At 47.0% G+C, this 14,442-nt stretch overlaps 1 protein-coding gene across 6 annotated transcripts in view; it reads left to right on the forward strand.

Annotated features, from left to right (window-relative positions):
• Positions 1 to 270: 270 nt before the first annotated feature.
• DIP2C (disco interacting protein 2 homolog C) overlaps positions 271 to 14,442 on the forward strand; it is a 363,587-nt gene continuing 349,415 nt past the window's right edge. For all 6 annotated transcript variants that reach the window (XM_061179712.1, XM_061179713.1, XM_061179714.1 and 3 more), the window contains exon 1: positions 271 to 472. In XM_061179712.1, the coding sequence (XP_061035695.1) occupies positions 388 to 472 (85 nt within the window). In that variant the 5' untranslated portion in view covers positions 271 to 387. The remainder of the gene's footprint in view (positions 473 to 14,442) is intronic.

Raw genomic sequence — 14,442 nt, forward strand, 5'->3', positions numbered from 1 at the left:
AGGCCCCGCTGGGCCGGTGTGCGAGCCCCGCGCCCCCGGGAGCGCGCGCTGCGCCGGCCCGCCCTCCGTCCCCGGTGCGCGTCCCTGCCCGGCCCAGCCCCGGAGCGCGTGCCCACACCGCCCCCGCCCCGTGCGCGCTCTTCGCCGTCACGCGCGCGCCGCGGAGCCGCCCGGTGGAGCGGCGGCGGGCGCGCTCCGGGCGGGACGGGGGCGCGGGCGCGGGCGCGAGGCCTTCGTGCCGGGGCCGCGCGGAGGAGGCACCGGGGAGGAGCGCGCTGCGCCGCCGCCCGGCCTGCCGCCGCTCGGTGCGGGTCCGCGGGGCGCGAGGAGCGGCGAGACCGCGGCCTGGAACAAAGGGAGGCCGGCTGGGGCGGGGGCGTCGCGAGCATGGCGGACCGCAGCCTGGAAGGCATGGCGCTGCCCCTGGAGGTGCGGGCCCGGCTGGCCGAGCTGGAGCTGGAGCTGTCGGAAGGTAACAGGCCCCGCGCTCAGCTGGCCGCGCTGTCACGGGGGCCAGGGCGCGGGCGGGCGGGCGGGGGTCTCGGCGCGGTGCGAGCGCGGCCCCCGCCCTGCGGCTGCGTGTCGTCGGCCGCGGCCCCGCCGCCGGGGCCCTGGGGAGCCGGACGGGGCCGCGGGGCCGGGGGCGCAGCCGGGGCGCAGGACGGGGCCGCGGGGCCCGGGGCGCAGCCGGGGCGCAGGACGGGCGGCGGGGCCGGGGCGGCCTCGCGCGCGGCCTGGCGGACGGGGCCGTGTCCTTGGTGCGCGTCCGAGCGCTGCCCACCGCGGCCGGGCCGGGGGCGGTTCCGCGTTGCGCGGCCTGAGGCTCCGCGGGCCTCGTTCTAATGCGAAACTTGTCTTTGGACTTGAGGTTTGACCGCTGGTGTCCGAGGCATCCTGGCTGGACCGGGATAGTACTACTATTGTTCCCGTCCGCTGGGATGCGAAGGTTGGGTGAAATTGGAAAGCCTCCTCCCTCAGGCCAGGGTCTGTGCCGCGTTCCCATCGTCCCATACTTAGGATTTGTGACAGATTTGCCACAGTGATTTCATGGAGTGTTATATACGGTTTCTTATTTGCTCTTAATGGTGGGATCATGTGCTCAGCTGTCATAAGTTTTAGATCGGATTTTGCTATGTCTTAAAAAAAAAACAAACCCACCGAAGTTCCGAAATGTTGAATGTTTAATATAGATTTAGAATTCACCCAGCTCACCCTGGGAAGGCCACTAATACACTGTGGGGTGGGGATAGGCCGGCTTGTCTCGAATTTATATTTGGAGCAGTTTAGTGGTGAACTTGTATGTGTGTGTGTGTAACGGTTTTGTGGGGCTGGCAGCCAGAAAGTAAATTCATTCGTGCCAGTTTTCATCAGCAGGGAGAAGCTGGTGTTGACCGTATGGTTTCCTTTTTAACACTTTCAGGGCGAAGAAGGGGTACAGGTGGGGGCCTGGGGTGAAGTGTTTTTTCAGATGTCACAGGCTGGAGATGTTTCTGTTTCACATTTGGGGCTCTGCAGGGTTCTGTAATGCTCAACTGTCCCATAGGAGGAGACCGTTTCCTGGACTCTGTGCTCAGCAGACACTGTTCTGAAGGGCTGCAGATGATGAGGGCTTTGCTGGTACCTCAGTGCAGTGCCCAGCTGGGCGAACAGTACTTAGGTCTACACTGGTGGATAAGGTGTGCAGTGTGGACAGATTGCTTGGAGGGATGAAGTGCCCATTGGAAAATATTTGCCCAAGTTCTTTGATTTTGTCAGTGTTCACATGGGTTTTTCTCCCTCACTTTACAGGCCCCCGTAGCTGTGCACCACAGTTGTGTTATTTACAACACCGTATCATTCATGCATTCTCTCCAGACAAGCACTTCTGCTATGTCTGTATTATACTGATGTTAAGTGTCAGTACCCTACCTGTGTTGGCAAAGCGGGAAGCCGTCTGAACTCACCAGGAGCCCTCCACCTGCCCCGTCAGTCTGGGATGGGCTCACATTTGCTTCGGCACATCTGGGACAGTGCGTGGCCCCTGGTGGGAGTGGCTGCTTGTGGACGTGGACACTCACCTGCTAGATTGCACTCACCTGTCACCATCAGTCACTCCTAGAATGTGTCCCTGTTGTCCAGGGGATGGCAAACCACTTTAGACCAAGGTGTGCTCAGCCTAGTTCTCTGTGAATTCCTTGTGTCCCTACAGATTTTTAAAAACGGTTTAATGAGTTTCTTATTGAGTGTCTGGGCAGAGAAAGGGGTGTGTGTTTGCATATGGGAATCACATTATTGTTTTTCTCTCTCTCTAAACTCTGCTAGGCCTGGCTGCATCACCCAAGAGTAAGAGTCAGAGGGTTGTTGCTTTGGCCACCCAGCCTCAGCCCGCTTCTCCCCGCTTTAGCTGTGTCATCTTTGACTTGCTTTGTCCATGCTGAGTCGATTGGGTCTCTCTTTAAGGTCATTTGGAATTTTGTGTCTTGTGACTATGTAGAGTAGTTTTACTGTCTTAAATTAGATGAATCAATTTGTTTTCCAGTATTGCTTAATAGCAACCAAAGAATGGAGGGATCAGAAATCTGTGCCTCTTTACATTTTAGAACTTAAAATCCCCCAACATAGCCACTTTCAAAGTGAAAAGTTAAAACAGCTTTTAATGCCGAGTTATTTAAGCATATTGCTTTCATATTTTATCTTCAATCAGGATTCATGTGGAGAGAATTCTTTAAATTAGTCTTCATCATTTTATTAAAATATCAGAACATACTGTGGAAACGTGTGGATGTTCCAGCGCTCAGTTCCTACAAAGGAGCATGGGAAAACAATTCCATTTTAAGCACATAATGTAGGTTGAAAAAAGAGTAGACTCTTCTTTCAAAGTTCCTATATGGCCTGCCAGCTGTTAATGGTTGTATATTTTATCTAGATTAGTAGACGCTGGTCCAGTTTTGGTTTGCACTGTCTGCTGGTGCTGCTACAGACACTTAGGTTATTTTATTTTATGGGTCACTGTTTGGTAGAGGGTTGCAGATTGACTTCTTGGCTGCAGAAGTCAGATTTTCACTTTCCTGCCCTGCTGGTTGCCTCCTCTTTTCTTTCCACTGTCTGTTGCTACCCAGTGCTTCCCTCTTGGGGGAAAACTGGGCTGCTCTCCCTGCAGAACTGGTGCCAGCAAAGAACAGGAGCTTTCTGTGGGGAGATGTGGTGGCTGCCCCTCCTATGGGCAGTAATGGCCTCCAATCCACAGGTCTGGGTAAAGTCTTTGGTGTGGAGCCAGGAGTTGTCGGTCTGGTGAATTCTTGGGACTCAATGTGAGATGGAGAGGAAGCCAGTGAGCTGGCTGGTTGCTGGGTGCCAGGTGGGGTAGCGGTGGCTCTTTTCTTCACACACTTTTCCCTAAATCATTTTTTTCTTCCCTTCCCTTCCCTTCCCTTCCCTTCCCTTCCCTTCCCTTCCCTTCCCTTCATTCTTGCCTTTTGGAATCATGCATTTTTCTATTTGGCTTTCAGAGGGCCCCCAAGTAGTTTCATTAATATGTAAATAGACATTTTTTGGGTTAAGGAAAAACTTTAAATGGAAACACTGGCAAAGCAGAGAGGAAACAAAATTTCTCAATAAAGACAGACGCATGTCTTATTAAAAAAAAAATCAGTTGTTGATTGAACTTCAGTAGTAAGTTTCTGTGTTAACTGACAGCTTGTGTCCTGGGCTGTACACACCCTGGACTTGCAACTGTAGACGATATCATCCCACTGTTTCAGGAGTGGTTGAATTCTTATTTTGGTAGGACTTTGGGAAATTGCCTTGTGATGTAGCCTGTGAAAACTGGTGTTTGCAGAAGAGAAGTCCGTTAGCTTTCTACTTTGTGGCTTTTAAATTGTGAGTGTGCTTACTAACTTCCTAACTCTTGCTTATGGGAGTTACTCAGTTTGTAAGGTACAGGATTACTGCAACTATTAGTTACGTTCTGTAATCAAGTCCAACTTAACATTTTCTAGTAAGTGTGAAACTGCCCAAGGAAGGAGGTGCATGCTATCAGTTCTTTGTGTTGATCAAGGAACCAGTAATTTTTTTAACTGCAGATGAGCAATTCACATGCAGCTGGCATAATCCTGTCACCAGAGTAAAATCTTAAAGAGATGGCCAGTTGGAAGGTTTGTAGATTTGGGGGGGTGTGGCATTTTCAGGGCTGCCAGCACAGTATAGCAGATACACTTAGCTCTAGAACGTGAGTTCTGTCCCCATCAGCCCCTGTGCTTTTCTTGGAGGTCCCTGTGGCTGCAGAGGTGGCCACCCAAACTGAAGCCTGGGACCACCTTCCAGGGTCGGAGAGAGGAGACCTGCTGTCTCTAATGCAACTCAAATGTTCTCATTGAAAGGAAATAGTGGACTCTGGAAAGCAAATGTGTGAAAAAATGCTTTCTTCTAGAGTCTTGTTGATAATTTGTTGTCATTGGGAGGGGAGGAGGGAAGGGGTCAGCAGATTCAGGGAATAATAGCTGAGCCGCTCCACCGGGGATCAGACCTCACCATTGTTAACAAAACCTGTTCACTCTGTCACATCGTCTCAAAGCTGCCCCCAGTAGCTGTACGTATTGTGGTGAATGAAATGGACTACTTGCCTTGATAAATCTAAAAGATTGTTATCTGAATTAAAAATATGTACAAAATGGCAGCATTGTTATGTGTGGGATGTGAAATGTGTGGACTTGAATTTTAAGAGTTCTTCAGAGTTATGAAAATAGTTAAATTTGGATGTTCTTTTCTTGATGAATAAATATAGATGTCAAATTTAGCCAGGAAATTAAAGGCACACATCAAAGGCACTGATGTGTAAGGTTGATCCCAATGCTCAAAAGATCTTTGCGGTGCTGTAGTCATGCTTAGAGCTGAATGTTGTGAGGTCACAGCTGTAACAACGACTCTATTTTGTTTCATTCTGGGCCCACTGGCTTTATATTCTTGTTATGGTTTGGAGGCTACAAGCTGTTGGATGTTATGAGTCACTTCTTGCCTTCCTCCTCCCAGCCTTTTTCAAATGGGTTGTCTCTTTTTTTAGAGCTGATTTTTTTTTTTTAAAGCAGTGATTTATGGGATAAGTTGTAGCATTCTTCTGAATTGCAAAGAGAATGTATTGGATAATCTTCATTTTGATGTCGTGTATATAGACTGACTCACCACTTCAAATCCTAGTCATATTAAGATTCTCATAATTACTCAGGTACCTTACTAAAAGCAGATGCTCGCCTGCAGTTATTGGCTTGGTTTCGCACATCAGTGTTTATCCTGGTACATGGAAGGCACCTCAGGTGATGCGATGGGCTTTAGCCACTGTTTACTGTTCCTTTCCTCCAGTCTCTCCATCTGTATGCCTCTACTTTCAAGGTTGCCCGTGTTCATTTTCCTTCTTTCATGATCTTTTTGTGTGCCCTACAAAAGTTACCTACTATCATTGCCAGTGCTCTGTTCTGCTGAGAGCGTCAAAACCTTGTCACGTCTCGAAAGAAGCAGTTGCATCCATTTGTTCTTGATAATAAATAGCGCTCTCAAAGGGGAGAATCTAATTGAGAATCCCAGCTGGCGGGGGTAAGAACATAGGAGTCAGGTTTGTACGTATATGGCACTTTCTTCAGGACCCAATGGGGTGTTAATGTTCATAAGCCCTTAAGACAGATAAAGTGGGAAAGGCTAAGATATTGAGCTGTAAAAGTCAACATGACAACAAGCAGCCTTCTTTTGTGGGGTGGGGGACTGGGGAGGTTGCTCTTTAGTTTTGTTGCTGTTGAATATTGTGGAGAATGAAATGTGCTCCCTGTGCTGAGAATCACAAATTGAGGTGGTTCTTTACCAAATGCTTTGTGCAATAGGTATGAAAAATCAGGGAAAAAATGACCTAAGATAGTGAGGACTGAGGGATTCTATGATTGATAGTGGGTTAAATAGATCTTTTTCTTCTGGGTTGCCGGTTTTAAATCTTTTTTTTTTTTTTTTTTTCCTTATTAAGTTGGAAACTGTTTCTGTGTCCTCATGAAAAGATTGAAGACTGTGGGCCAGATCCAAACTAGTTCTGTCGGCACCAGAGAGAGCAATTCCTTAGATACTTGTTTGTAATTATGCACAATTAATTTTTTTTTTTTTTTTACTGAATTATCTGGTTAGTCAAGTCACATATTCTTCTATTTTTTTAATTAGAGGAATACTCTAACATTTTAAAATTATGAAGTTAAAAAACTCATATGTAAATATGTCCCCTCTTCAATGTGGGCTGCTTCACACCCACCAGCCTCAGGTCTGAGCCTCTGGCCAAGGGGGAAGGCAGTTCCCTGCTGGACACTCGGTGCTGAGCAGAGAAGCTTTCTTCCAGAACCAAAAAAGCGAGTCTCTCATGTTCTGACCATGTGTCTTACCAGTGCAGCTTGCCATGTGTCAGGAGTTTATAAAACATGTTAAGCTTTGGTGGGGAGAGGCCCACACATCTCAGTTTCCGTGCGGCAGGTCTTAATCCGCCTTCGTGGCTTTGTTCCTGCCACTCCCTCGAGTTGGCAGAGCCACATGTCTGGACCGCTTCACTCTCGGGAAGAACACAAACCTCCACATTGAGCCCTGTCCCCTTGCTGGCCAAGCCCAGAGTCATGTCCCCGTGAAGATGCAGGTTGCGTGGGTCTAGCTGACCAGCTCTCTAAGGAAGCGCTTCCTGGCCAGTTTACCTGAAATGAAAACAGAAATGTAAACTGTGTTACTAATTAACCTTATCAGAAGATTCTGGGTCTTTATGAATAAAGTAGTATAAGTGGAGATTACATGCTTTATTGCAAATAGAGCACATCCAGTTATGTCAGTGTCACAATACCTGACAAAATACCCATCCAGGGCTCTGCAGTCATGGCATCACCCTGGATAAGCCACCAGGCTCTCCCAGTCTTGATGTCCTCGGCTGTCAGATAGGGTTAAGAACTCTGCCTTTGGGATGGTAGTGGGGATCAGCGAGTCAGAGTCACAGTATCTGCTCCGTAAATATCCAGCCCTGCAGTTTCCCTCCGAGGTGCTGTCACTGGGACAGAGTTCCCTGCCCTCCCGCCCCCCAGTTTATCCAGGTGATTTGGGTTACAGTGGCCTTCGGAGAAAAGCAGTGGAGAGGAGGCACAGGCCCGGGTGCGGGAAAGCACTTTCACTTTCCTCTGCTTGGAGGGTGCACCTCTTAATAGATGCTACCTGGGCACTTACCCTGTGCTAGGATAGCTTCAGAGCTGCAATGCCTTTTTTTTTTTTTAAAGATAAAACTTCCTTTCTGGTGGACTCTTTGTGTCAATATTCCTGGAAGCCCTTTTTTCAGCCTCTTTACTTTTCAAGAGAAAAGTTGGGGAAAGGTGCCCTAGGTCAGATTCAAGTCCAGGTGTGTCCGGGAAGGACGTCCTATTAGGTTGTAATCATCGAATCTCAGGACCATGTGTGGACCTCCAGTCAGAGTCATTCCAGCGCTTCGTGGAGGAGGGGCCTGACCATCTCCTGCAGTCCCCTCACCACAACGCCCCCAGGATGAAATACAGAGCTCCACCGCTGTGACTGTGGGAATTGTCCTCCTGGAGGTGTGTGCCCCCCTGCCCTCAGTGTGTGTGGAGAGGGACTGAGCTGGCACCCCTCTCGTCATGCTCCTGTGTCCTGTCCCGAGACAAGTGCATGTGGATGCCACCCAACAGGCCACACAGGTGGGATTGTGTGAGCCTGGGCAGCTCTGAGTGAGTGGGATCTTTTTCTTATCGACTTTCATAAGCTGGTTCTTTTAAAGTAAAAACCAGAGATAGTTTGAAGCCCCCCCTGCCCCTGCTGTGTATTTAATGGTATCACAGAAGTTATGGCTTCAGTTACGTGTAAAAACAACTTAAGAGTAACACCAAGTACTAAGGTGGAGCTGTACTTCAGGATAGCTTAAGTGAGCATCATTGGGCTTCGAAACATCTTTTGTTTTTTCTTATTTTGATGAACGGGATGGATGCCTGAAGGCTGTTGAGACTTAGTAATATAAAGTAGTCTTTAAGGAGCTCTTTAAGCAAGGGTGCAATTCCATTAAACTTAAGTCATTAAAATACACCTATTTAGGGACTTCCCTGGCGGTCCAGTGGTTAAGACTTAGCCTTCCAATGCAGGGGGTGCGGGTTGAATCCCTGGTCAGGGAGCTAAGATCCCACATGCCTCACGGCCAAAAAACCAAAACATAAAACAGAAACAATGTTGTAACAAATTCAATAAAGACTTTAAAAATGGTCCACATCAAAAAAAAATCTTAAAAAAAATAACCAAACCAACCACCTACTTAAACCCAAGGAAATAGTGTATCAACTTGCCAGGGTGGAAACTTTGTTACTAATGTTACTAAGGTACATTATAATGTACCTCATGCTTACAAGTTACTGTTGCAGTGCCTGTCCTGTAGGGAAATTCTGTCAACCTGAGACTTGGTGTTTGGGTGGGTTTTGTTGTTTCATTTTGCTTTTAGCTCAAGTGAATATAGTCTTATTGCAAATGGTGGGGCTAGGCTTCCCCCACCAAGCACAACATTGACCTGGGCCAAATGAGAAATAGCACTTGGGGTTATTTTGCTGTTGATATCAGAGTTCAGATTTTGAGAATTTCTGTTACTTGTACATAAATTAATATGAAAAGGAAGTAGAATTCTGCCTCCCTGTTTTAGATGGTGGCGAATTATTATTTAGCTATCATACCAGTAAAGGATTTTCTAATGCCTGTTGGTATTTTAGAATTTCTTTCCTGTTATTAGGAAGATCTGGCCTGGCACACGGGGAAGAAAGTAGCCTTGATTTTGCTGTTTCCTTCATGACTTGTTGAATTTGACACAAATAGGATTCTGGATGAAATCTGCCCTTTATGGAAAGTGTCTAAGTAAAACAGGCTTTCTGAATGTGTTGTACAATATTCTGTCTCCCGTGGATACAGAGGAGCAAAGCCTTGGGGAAGGAATGTGGGCAGGGGTTCCTTGGATGGGCTGCCATTCCTCGGGTGATGGGCATCTGCTGTTGGGGGTGTCTACCACAGATGGAAAGCTCACGGACTGACTGTGTCATTGTGGTCATAGGGCAGGTTTGATCACTCTCACTTATTCTTGAAAGATGATGTGGGGTGGGGAGCAGTATTTAGAACACTAGCATTCCTTGAAACAAAGATATGAAATAAAGCTTATACATCTCATGGTGCCTTATAGCTTTTAGCTGCTTTCATATTGACCTTTTTTTAGTCCTTTGAAAATATTTTCTAGGGAAATGACATTAGCTTCTCTGTATAGATGAGGAGACTTCAAATGATCAGAAACTCATCACGAGCCCTAGAATCTTGGCTTCCCGACACATTTTCACCATCACGAGTGAACTGAACCACCGAGCTGCTTTCTTTTGAAGCATGATGGGGATCCCGTCTTCTCCTGTGAGATCAGCAGCAGGAGCTCTGTGGAGTCCTGGGTGCTCTCGGGAGCATGAGCAGTGGGCAGCGCCCTCCCCAGTAGCCTGTTCCAAGTCAGTGAGGAAATCGGACGAATTTCCCTTGCATGTGGTTGTAATGGGTGAAGGCTTATGCTGCACGTTTTCTTAGCTGGCTGCCCCTAAACTTTACATTTAAGATCGAATCTGTCATCTAGGGGATGAATATATGGGTGTTCGCTGTACAACTCTGTTTTCTGTATGTTTGAAATTTTTTTGTTTCTCATGGAAGATGAACAACATCCTTTATTTATTAAAAAAAAATTTTTTTTTTGGCTGAGTTGGGTCTTCGTTGCTGCGCGCGGGCTTTCTCTAGTTGCAGCGAGTGGGGGCTACTCTTTGTTGCGGTGCGCGGGCTTCTCATTGCGGTGGCTTCTCTTGCTGGGGAGCACGGGCTCTAGGTGCGCGTGCTCAGTAGTTGTGGCTTGCGGGCTCTAGAGTGCAGGCTCAGCAGTTGTGGCGCATGGGCTTAGTTGCCCCGCGGCATGTGGGATCTTCCCGGACCAGGGCTCAAACCCGTGTCCCCTGCATTGGCAGGCGGATTTTTAACCACTGCGCCACCAGGGAAGCCCTGGAACAGCATCCTTTAGAATCAGGAGGCTGGATATGGTATGGCTTATCTGAAATCTTAATCGTTTTGGTCAAGAGACGATGCTGTTAGTTCTTGTGTCGTTTCTGGGAAAAATATTCTACATGAGGTTCCAGGAATAACCTCTTCAGTGTCTCTGCAAGAGTGACCTCTCTCAAAGCTTCCTATTACTAGCCAGGATGATGGCGATCATGTTTAAGCCACCACCAATCAGTTACAAGGCAATCAATCTTAGGTCTTTTATTTAGAGTGCTTTTATCCCAAGTGGAGTGCCTGTCTGACCTTCTCCAGGCCTTGCAGGGATGCAGGCCACGTCTAATGGATGTGATCCACCCTCATCTCTGGTTCCCAGAGAACCGGAGTCTTGTCAGTAGGAACGGACAGTGCATAACTCGGATTTTTAAATCAGATGTTGCAAATTGATGTCTTTTTTGGCATGAACAAAGTCTGTTATCTCTGTTTATGGGGGAGGACACTTACATGTCTCAGGCCACCACTCACTGATTGTTCATGTGTGCTAAGCACTGCGTTAGGTGTCTTACATAGATTACCTTTTTTGAAGGACATTTGTCTCACAAAAAGGGAAGCACGTTAGTGAGCTTGCCTGAGGTCCCGCGCCTGAGTGGTGGGTGCAAGTCGGCCAGTTTGCCCCGGACGCTCTCCTGACACCAGCCTCCTCCCTTCCAGCTCCCGACGGGACACCACCCTCATGTAGTGAGTTAGGAATCCAAGTCAGAAATGGAATGTTGAAAGAGATACCAAGTTTCATGGTATGTGTGGTGACTTTTCTTTTTTACGTATTTACTTTCGCATACCCTAATGATGTGTTTTTTCACCTGATGTAACAATTAACTTAATTACCAGCCATTACTGGTACAGAGTTCCATGAAGGATATTTTAGGAACCTGTGGTCTCAAAAAAGAGCCTTTATTTTCATAACTATAATATGCTTAATAAAGTTGTTGGGTTTGTGGCTTTCTTTTGTTATTTTATTTTTTGTTCCTTGAATGGAAGCTATTTAGTGATTACTCATAATTGTGAAAATAATCTAGTGATTAGAGGATCTTGTTAGGACAAATCTACGTCTCCTTTCTTTTATGTAAATAAAAAAATCTTAATCCAGGTAAATGTCGGCAGGAATGACCATGTATAAAGTGGATAAGATTTTTGTGTGACGTGGTCACCCTGGGATATTGTCTCAGGAATTTTCTAGAGCATCCATCTTTATTCTCACTAGTTTACATCCTCCCCGTTCCCTGATTATTTCCATTTGCACCAGAAATTTGAACACAAGTGTGTCCAAGATGGTACTTGTATGTGTGTGCATGTATCATGCCTTTTTGCTATAAGATGGACTGTTTGAATAGTGCTTTTGGACACTGACAACTTGGTCAGAAAACCGGTAGCTCCTCATTAATAAAGGTAGATGTTCTAGTATCAGGAAGCCCTGAATACTTTCTGTGTTATATTAAATAAATAAATCCCAGAACAAAGATGGTTTTGTGTACTATGTATTTGCCATGACTTTCTTGTAAGAAGTGTGAATGTTTCACCCACTTATTGGAAATCCCATGACTAGCTTAAACAGAGAACATGGATTATTCTGTCTCCAGATCATTTTCATGTATTTATGATCGCACCTGTTCTGTTAGCTGTGAAAGCCATCAGTCTTGGCCTAGCTGGGCCCATGCTGATAGAATTAAGGGAAACAAGATCATTTCCAGCTTGTTTTAAACCTAAAGCTGCCCGTTAACTGCATAATAGCCCAATCTTTAAAAATGATACAATTTGACTTTTAGTGGATTATAATTAATTTGGTTATCTATGGCTGAATCATTTCACTGCATTGCGAACTATTTTTTGTTTTCTTCATAATATGGATCCGATCCAGAAGATGGGCTGTAGGCTCGGAGGGATAACATTGTTACTTGTAACTTAGACTAACTCTTGGTTTCTCTGAGATGATAACCATACAGTCGTATATTTAATTCCCGTTTTTCACGTTGTTCTCAATTCTGAGTCCCTACTGGTCATCCCTTTCACCCACGTTCTTTTCTTTCTTCTCTCTCCATCCTTCTTCTATTTTGTTGTCTTTCACCCACAGACCCTCAATATATGGTGGATGTGTGTGTGTGGTGGGGTCCTGACTGCTGTGAATTTTTGATAACCTGTGGAAAGGACTTTTTTTTTTTGAGCAAGACAGCTCTACACCTCTAAATGAACTTTCAGTTGCCTAAATATCACCTGTTTGGTGGACTGTCTGTGGAAATTTTAGTTGTTTTTTATGGGGTTTGGCTGACCTTTCTCTGCCCCACCAATTACTCCACCCAGCCCGTGTGTACTCAAACTCTGCAGGCCTGGTTCAACACTGCTTATATGCAAAATAATTAACAGAGCTCTATAAATAAGAAATCACATGTTGCCACATAAATAGTTTCCCTGTCATTTGAGTGTGGATTGTTTTTGCTCCTGTGGTGGCCCTGAGGATTCTGGCCTTTGTTTGGAAGCACCTCACATTGAGGTGGGTATGAAATGTAAAACTGATTACAGTATTATTATCACTCACAAGCGGACAACAAAGATGCTTTCATCTGAACAGCAGCTGAAAATTAGGGTGTGTTTGGTTTGGATGTTGGATGACCTTTTTCAAAAAAGCATCTGGCTTTTGTCATACTTTGAAAGCTGTGCTTATACTGTTTTTTGTGTTTTACTTAGAGTGTCTACAGTTCCTAAAGGAGATATTTGCTTATTTTAAGGGGATAAATTACTTTACAATAAAAATACTCTCTGGGGATTTAGATGGAATAGGTTTGCCATATTATTTGTTGTTCACTATTTAACACCAAATATAGTGGACTTTTAAGTGGCTGACATGCCCCACCCCCTTGCTGGTGTGTATTTAGGTGGAAGAGTGTGTGTGCGTGTGTGTGTGTAGGTGCAAGCATACACACGTATATGTAACTGGTTCAGTCACATTTGATTCCAAAGTTAGGGATTGTTTTTGCCACATGAGAGCTTTTGAATTGTTCCGTTCCTTAAACATTTATTTCATTTGCAATTTATTGAGCGAGGGTCTCTTGGGAACTATGGGAGTGGTGACAGCTGTTTTTATAATCCAGGAGATAGGATGGAAGCCAGTGGGAAGCTCAGTATCAATAGACAAATAATTGAGAAGGATCTACTTCGAGGCCGTGTGCAATCAGACGCCCAGTGAGTGGTCTCAGCAAGGAGGGCTCTGAGTGCCGAGGAGGGAGCAGCTGGATGCTGGGGGGCAGCCCTTCCCTCGTTGTGCCTGGAACACCTGTGTTTGGGGTGGGCCATTCCGACCCTGCTCCCAGCCTGGCTACTCCCGGCCTGACTGCTCTGGCTGAGCTGTGGGGCTGGGGCCAGGGGCTCGGGCACTGAGCCTAGTGGAATGATGGCACCGGGACCTTTCTTGCTTCTCAAAGGCACATGTGAGTGATTGTTTTTATTTTTGCGTGCATCCTGTCCCCCTCCCCACTCCCCATTTTTCCTTTGGGACCCTTGCCCGCGGCCTGGGGGCGAGCCCCCTGGCTGTTTCCAATGTGGGGAGCACAGTGCTTCTCAGGCAGACATGACTACAGGGGTGGTTCCTGGCTGGGGGCTTCCCCTTGTCCTGTGGGCCTGGGGGAGCATGATGGCTCTGACCACGTGCCTTAGCCTAGGCACCTTCCCCCAGCCCCCCTGCCCGGACCGCAGCCAGCCGGCGTCCGGGCAACCGAGGCCATGGCCCTCGCACAGCCCGGCAGCTACCCGAGGAAAGCCAGTTCAGCTTGCGACTGTCACTGCCCTTGAAACTTGCACAGGTGTGGCCAGCACGCGGACGGCCAGGCTCTGTTTTACCATCTGTTGGTTCTTTCCTGCAGAAAACAGGCAGTTTATTGCAGTCACCTGGGAGGCTGACTCCCTGCCCCAGCTCCCACCTTCTGAATGATGGTCTTGGGCGGGGCAGGGGTGTGGGTCTGCAGGCAAGTCCAGGGCAGCTGGCCAACCTGTGGGACCCTGGGGCCTCTCCACCCACTTGAAGTTTATCGTACATTTCTTGGTACAAGGGTATCAGAGTGGAAGGCAAAGAAGTAGGCGGCAGGAAATTCTGGTTTAGTCTTGACTCTGGGAGCATTTGGGGGTAGGTAATTGTGTCCTAGGCTTTATTTTCAACTTTCCCAGTAGGTACAAAAAGAATAATTGTGCACAGATGGCCGGTTTGAAGAAAAATGAAATCCAGAATTGTGTTATGTGAACTTTTATTTTAAATATATATTACCCGCCCCTCCCCCATTAATGCAGAGGAGGAAGGATGCTAAGAGCTAGGCTTACCTCCCGCATCCCACCTGGAGTTGGGGTGCACAGCAGCGATGGGGACGG

Source organism: Eubalaena glacialis, chromosome 2 (assembly GCF_028564815.1).
Source record: "Eubalaena glacialis isolate mEubGla1 chromosome 2, mEubGla1.1.hap2.+ XY, whole genome shotgun sequence".
In the NCBI taxonomy this organism is placed as follows: domain Eukaryota; kingdom Metazoa; phylum Chordata; class Mammalia; order Artiodactyla; family Balaenidae; genus Eubalaena; species Eubalaena glacialis.